This window comes from Sinocyclocheilus anshuiensis, unplaced genomic scaffold (genome assembly GCF_001515605.1).
Source record: "Sinocyclocheilus anshuiensis isolate Anshui unplaced genomic scaffold, SAMN03320099.WGS_v1.1 scaffold1658, whole genome shotgun sequence".
NCBI classification, from domain to species: Eukaryota; Metazoa; Chordata; class Actinopteri; order Cypriniformes; family Cyprinidae; genus Sinocyclocheilus; species Sinocyclocheilus anshuiensis.
Window position 1 is genome coordinate 169342 of NW_015547302.1, and position 7410 is coordinate 176751.

At 36.9% G+C, this 7410-nt stretch overlaps 1 protein-coding gene and 1 pseudogene across 1 annotated transcript; both read left to right on the forward strand.

Moving 5' to 3' along the window:
* Positions 1-482: 482 nt before the first annotated feature.
* LOC107701702 (neuropeptides B/W receptor type 1-like) lies at positions 483-1478 on the forward strand. The gene has a single exon (XM_016503768.1). The coding sequence runs from the start codon at positions 483-485 to the stop codon at positions 1476-1478; it is 996 nt and encodes a 331-aa protein (XP_016359254.1).
* A 2883-nt stretch (positions 1479-4361) lies between these two features.
* The window catches only part of LOC107701693 (delta-type opioid receptor-like), a 7422-nt pseudogene continuing 4373 nt past the window's right edge, over positions 4362-7410 (forward strand).

A 7410-nucleotide genomic window follows, 5' to 3' on the forward strand; every position in this document is an offset into this window, starting at 1 on the left:
TTTATGAGACTTACTGTGTTTCCTGTTGGACAATACAAGATTAAAATGATATGAGAGACTGGTGGAGGGTCTGTCTTACATCATGCGTGCGTAAAATCGAGCGCGTAAAAGCGCTGCGCTTTGCCTTTTACCACAATGTGTCCACTGGATACCAATAGAGCAGACCAGCAGAAGATCCTGTATGTCTGGATCTGTCAGGTAAGATGACTAATTCTCAACGTTTTTACTTTTATATTGACTTCAATTAATTTTCAACTTCGTGAAATGATACATATTATTTCAAAATATTATTTAATCGTTTAGGTTTTAAACGTTTTAATAAACAACTAACTTTAACTAAATAGGTAAATTAGAATAACTGTACGAATAGGTGCAACAACGACAGAATTTTGACTTCTATGCAGAAAAAAAACGCAGTGTTGCATGTAGTTTATCATATCTAACAAACTTTTACTTACTCTACTTTTTAAGGTTATGTTTTAATGGAATTCAAAGACACAATGGATAATAAAACAATCCAATATTCATGGAACATGACCAGTCCGGATTACAACCAAACCAACTGCACGTCTCCAACGTGGATGCTCTACCTTGACTTCTACATTTGGATACCAGTTATTTACTCAATAATCTGCGCCGTGGGACTCACTGGCAACACCGCTGTCATTTATGTGATATTGAAGGCGCCTAAAATGAAAACCGTCACCAATTTATTCATTTTGAATTTGGCAATCGCCGACGACCTTTTCACGTTGGTGTTGCCCATCAACATAGCCGAGCACCTGTTAAACTACTGGCCGTTTGGAGAGATTTTATGCAAAGCGATTCTGTCCATAGACCACTACAACATCTTCTCCAGCATCTTCTTCTTGACTGTGATGAGTGTGGACCGCTATCTGGTCGTGGTGTCCACGTTGCGCTCCAAACGGATGCCCCACCGGACCTACAGGTTAGCCAAGACGGTCAGCCTGAGCGTCTGGGCTCTGGTCATTCTCATCGTGATGCCCTTCACCGTTTTCGCCGGTGTCTATGTGAGTCCCGACGACGCGGAGCGCCGGAAGAGCTGCGTTTTGAGTTTCCCAAGCCCTGAGAGTTTCTGGTTCAAAGCCAGTCGGATCTACATGCTGATCCTCGGTTTTGTCATTCCAGTTTCGACCATTTGCATCCTCTATAGCGTGATGCTCTACAAGCTGAGACGCACGCGACTCAACTCAAATGGAAAGGCTCTGGACAAAGCCAAGAAACGAGTCACAATGATGGTCTTCGTCGTGCTTGCCGTTTGCTTGTTCTGTTGGACACCCTTCCACCTGAGTACGGTGGTCGCCCTCACCTCAGACTTGCCCACCACTCCCCTGGTTATAAGTATTTCTTATTTTATCACGGGACTGAGTTATGCCAACTCGTGTCTCAATCCGTTCCTTTACGCGTTCTTAGACGATTGTTTCAGGAAGGCCTTTAAGAAATTGCTGGAGTGCTGAAACCTTTTTTGTACCCTCACAACTTAACCAATAAGGTTCAAGTACCCAATCAGCAACATCAAATCATAACGTGTTGTTTTTAACTCAAAAGTCAAAACGCACTTTAAAGTAAAACAATCAACTTGACTTATCAAGTAGCTTTTTTTTTTTTTTTTTGCACTGTATTCATCATTGTCTAGTTTAAACGTTATTTACCTGATCAGTATCTAAATTTGAAGTGGTTCAGAAGAGTAATGAATGTATCACTGTTGGGTGTGACTTTAGAACCACTTTGATCTTAGCACAACTAAACTTAAATTTCTATTTTTTTTTTTTTTTTACAGTATGCTACGAATTTCATTAAAACTCATTAATTAACAAATTTATAAAACTTGTTTTATAAGTGTAAATAGTAATTTATGTAGGCTACGATACATGAATACTAATATATGTAAATATATTACATTTATCTCTTATGCTATGTGGTTTGCTTTGCATAAGCTTAAAAGCTTGAAACTGAAACTCTGTCGCCTCCTGTGGCATAAAATGCTGCTGCTTGTGTTGTGTTCGATGTTGGTAATTAATAAATTAGCGTGAAGAGTGCACTGTTCAGTATGTTTATTTTTCCCTAAGTAGCCTATGTTTTTCGCGAGAGTGAAGTTGAAATGAAAATGCTTCATACTGAATGTAAGAAAATAATTAGGTATTCATGCCCTTCCCTTAGTGAATCAATGACGGAATAAGTCGTTGTAAACTGCTGTTCCGTAATACCAAATCCACCAGAAGAGGGCATGAGGATATCACGTTGTAATTTAAACCTTTTCATTATGTTAACACGTTCTCTTAATCAGAAAGATACCGGTGCAATTTTAAAAGCTATAAGACATGTATGAATACTATATACATATATATTAAATTCCTCGCTAATTTATTATAATATTTATTAATGAATCATATTTATGTATTTTATGGGAAAAACAAGGCCATTATACTGATGTCAGTATACATTAACAACTGTTAACTTAGATTAGAATGATCTATCAGCTATAATAAAATTAAAATCATATAATTAAAATGAAAATAATAAAAATAAAACCTGTATTGGTGCTACCAAGATTAACAGTTAACTAGCTAGATCTCATCCGGTTAACTTTAGACCAGAAGCATAAAAAAGTTGATTAAAAACTAATTTAAGAGATCTTAAAGACATTTATGTGAAATAGACATTCTTTCTCTGGCAGATAAGCCTGCCTATATATTAAAGAATGGTTAATATATTATTATATTAATCAATTTAATATAACGTGCAACCAGTTGACTAGAAAAATCTTTAGTGGGGACAGGCCTACTTAGCACAAGGAAGCACTGCAATTCACGTCATTATTGCATTGCACGAGTTATGCATGCGTAAGGAGTCAAATGTTTTTTCTTCTTCTTCTTTTTTTTATTATCATCTTAAATACAATAGGCTATAGTATATAATTGATTCCAGGAAAAAATCTGTGGGGGTGCTATGGGGGTGCTTTTGTCTTTCTTGGGGGTGCTGAAGCACCCGCTAGCCCCTCCCTAGCGCCGCCCATGAGTATGACAGAGAGAGAGAGCAAGAGAGATATGGAGGACGAAACCTGCAAAAACAATAAATAAATAAATACACAAATAAATAAATAAATGTGTGTATAAATACACAAATTCTTGTTTAAATACATATAGAAATAATTAAACATGTGATTAAAGTAGGCAAATACTTTCCTATTTATTTTCCTTCGATCACTCATTTATTTCTGAATGTAGTTCCACATTTATTTTTCCTCTGCGCAACATGCTAATGAGAGGGTGTCAACCATGGACTTGGTCGGAGTCATGTCATAGCTGGGGGCACAGCATGGGGAAAACAATCCTTTCCCTCTGACAGGAAATGCATGGTGTTAATCCAGTATGGCCTACGTAAAGTCACTTTTTCCGTTCAACAGAGCAAGATACATAAACTGAGCTGTATTGTCCGTACAGTATCTGTGACTTTACAAACCACCCAACGGAATGGCCAGAGGTGTCATTTCCCAGCATTTGATATTCGCAAATCTAGGGACCGTCTCTAAAGTTACATACGACATTGGTATACACTTTTCTGCGCAGAGGAAAAAAAAAAGTGGAAATACATTTAGAAATAAATGAGTGATCAAAGGAAAATAGTTAGGATGAGTTTAGCATTTCCTTAAACATTTTCCATTTGCCCACCAATTTATTTTTTATTTGCCTACTTTCATCACTTGTTTAATTATTTATGTATTTAAACAAGAATACGTGCATTTATGCACACATTTATTTATTTATTGTTTTTGCAGGTTTCGTCCTCCATAGAGAGAGAGAGAAGTGAAGCTGGAGAATATTTATAGTGATGTTGTGCTGGCTAGAGTGTTTATAAGGAAGCACACACGGCTAACACTACTGCAGTTGGTGGTGGAGATAAATGAGGGGATATTTTGTATCCCGGTGGAGAACACTCACTGAAATGTGAGGCAATCAATTTTCGACCTGCACTCACAAAACAGCAGCTCTGAAAAGCAGAGGCTGGAAGACTCAGAGCGGTGCCAGGGAGAAAATGAGCCAAAGAGCTGGAGAGGAACTAGAGATGATAGTGGTGACATGCAAGAGACAATGTGGTGACAGGTGGGAGAGAAACAAAAGGCATAAAAACAAGTAATGTGAAATGGACAGTGCGGATTGTTCATTTGAAATGCCTCTTCCTCACCAAGCCAGTATATATATATGAAGATATTGAAGCGGTGGTGTAGGTGTCGTTTAAACCCTATTCATGTCTTCTCTTCACTTGCTTGTTGTGAGGCATATATAAGTTTATGTTAGTTTCTTCTCTTCTCTTCAACAGTTGTGGGTGCTTTCTTCACGATGGAGTTACTCGAGTTGTCCGACGTCCTACAGATGTTTAACGACTCACGTTTTCAGGGGAATTTAAGTGATCTAGATGATGTACACGAACCTCTCCCTAAGAGCGCGAAGATCACCGTCGTTGTGGTCTACTTGATAGTGTGTGTGGTGGGGCTCGTGGGGAACTGCCTGGTCATGTATGTAATTATCAGGTGAGAATAAGTTTTCGGGGTCAGTGTGTGTGCTAGACCAAAGGAAGAGCTCGATATAGTGATCTATAAAGGAGGACAACCAATTTAATGCGTGTGAGGTGTGTAGGGTTACAAAGTTAACCCTGCAACCCCTAACATATGAAATTTTTTTTTTTAAATAGAACATATGTGTCATATTTGATACATCAGGCTTTTATGGCCCAAGTAGTATGATATAGCAAGAATAAGGGGTTCACACAAAAACACCTACATTTTATTTAGACACCCAAACAATTTCAGCAATTTGGTGCTGATGTCTTATTTACATGGCCTAATAGTAAGATGAAATTCTTATCGCTTGTAATGTAAATCAGTGAATTGTTTTATAACAGTATAGCAGGCTACTTGCATGCTGTAAATGCATATAAATATCAGTTATTTTATATCTACCAATAATATGTCTTAGTAAGATGACATTTAAATGCTTAGTGTTATTATCAAAGCTCTGTAATTGTAAAGGCAAAACATATAATGCAATGCAATACAGTGATGATTGAGAGATGTACAAATAAACATTTTTCAGAAGCCTGTTGTATTATTTTGACACTTACATTTTAACATGATTTTTCTATAAAGTGATGTATGGATAATCAAGTAAACCCAACTTACTTCAGTCCAGTAATTATTCATCTTGAAAATAAAATGTTTAGGTTTACTTTATAAAAATCATTGAAGATTGCACAGCAAAAAAGTTGTGTACCACAAAGGTGGAAATGTTTAAAATAATAATAAAAGGCATTTTACTTAGAAAGTATGAATGAACTATCAAACAAAGATCAGAAGGCGTATAGAAGATTGGGTACAACAGGTTTTTTCAGTAAATTTGCGATCATGTTGATTTATCATTTTATCTGTACATGTTAATTTAGAGGCCTTAGAAATTCATCTATCAAATATGACAGGCTTTATAGGGTTAAAAAGAGCATCATTATACAGTATGCTCATCTTGCTGCGATATTGCTTCATCATCATGTTTTTATTCATTGGGATCGTTATTTGAAATGCTTCTTATGATTTACATTTTCAACTAGAGAAGAACATTTCCCTAACGTTAATTTATGGTTACCATTTGGTTATTTTCAGGAGAACCAATTCCTAATGTCCTGAGAATGTTCATTGGTTTTTATTGTATGCTGCGTAGTTCTCAACTGGTTTTGTTTCAGCACCTAGATTTCATGCCAACACAGAACAAAATTGGTTATCATAAAAATTGAAAAAAATAAAGGGCTTAAAACAGACAATGTATAAATATTTTAATCTGTGACCTGCAATCCATCCATGTTTCCATTTGCCTAACTTGGTTTTCTTTTACCGAATTAATTTTCACCAAAATACAAAACAGTGTGATTGGACTCAACAAGAGATATGAGAAGCGTTTTGTCCTAAATTAAAACTATTTATTTTGATATTTTAGCTATGCATGATTACATGGCTATATTATCACCAGAACAGACCTACTACCCATTTTTGGGTTGTTAGTCACTTAGAGTACTCAAAGTGCTTGCCCTGTAGTTGAAACTGTAGATTAACACAGTGAAATATTTTGCTTAAAACGACACCATTTTCTCTTTTCTGATGCTTGCTAATCCATCATAGCACTTGTTTTGCCAGTGTCGTGTTACAAGCCTGCTTGTTCATTACACTGCTAAATAAACATTTGGTTCTTGTCCAAACCTACATGGCATGAAACAGCTGTAGACGGGGGCCAAGACACAGCTTTTCAATCAGCACAACAAGAGTTAGTATTAGCAGAATACACAATGAGTGTTACAACCGTTAAACATTGTTTCAGCCATTCGGTTTAATTCAGAGAAAGTGGAATTCATGTAGGTTTGACTGCGGAGAGAACATGCTAAATGTACCCCTGATTTACCAACTTGCAGTCTTCGCCTAGTTGTTCGCTTTAACATGACAAGCATGGCCATGTAGTAATTTTGTTTAGCCCTCTCTCATCCTTGTGTTTTGTTGAAGGTATAATTATGAAGGAATTCCATGCTGATGTAATGTACAAGGAAAACTGCAACATAATTAGGAGTCAGAAAATATATTTGCTCCATCACCACATGTTTTTTTAAGGGAAAACATCCTTAAAGGTAGTTGTACATACTTGTGGTGTGTGTATACAGGGTACAGAGTCTTTATGCTCTGTGTTATAATGTGTGTGTTCATGCGTTCACTTATATGGTCATTACTCAGACTTGCTGATATATAGTCCAAACCTGTTGCTAGGCTGTTTACCAAGCAATGCCTGCAATTTCTTTGCCTTCGAAGATCACAGACTGTCTCTCAGCTTTACTGAATTTGGAATGAAAAGTGTCGGTCTACCTCTTGAGGATTTCACAACATCACTGTCATAGTCTTTCTTTTATATCCAAAAAGAAACAGTCTATGCCTAAATTAGATCATATTTGAAGATAAGCATGGCTGCTTTATAATTCAGATTTAATATTCATCATTATAAAACTTGGGTAGTTCACTCAAAAATGAAAATTTGCTGAAAATGTACTCACCCTTGTGTCGTCATCAGATCAGATTTGAAGAATCTGTCCCCTGTTGTCCTCTTACATCAAAATCCACCTACATATTTGCTTAGAACTGTTTTGGACTGTTTTCGCTTGTAAATGTTGCTTGTGCATATTATGCTTGTAAATGTTGATCAGTGCATTTCCCTTTCATGGGAACGGCGAACTGCGTCCTCTAGGGGTCGCTATGGGGAACGCCTCGTCGTGACCCGTGTCTGAAGCATACATTGAAAAAACACCAACTCGTTGGCCGGCGACAGCCATGACGTCACTACCGGTGCGACTATAGTATAAATA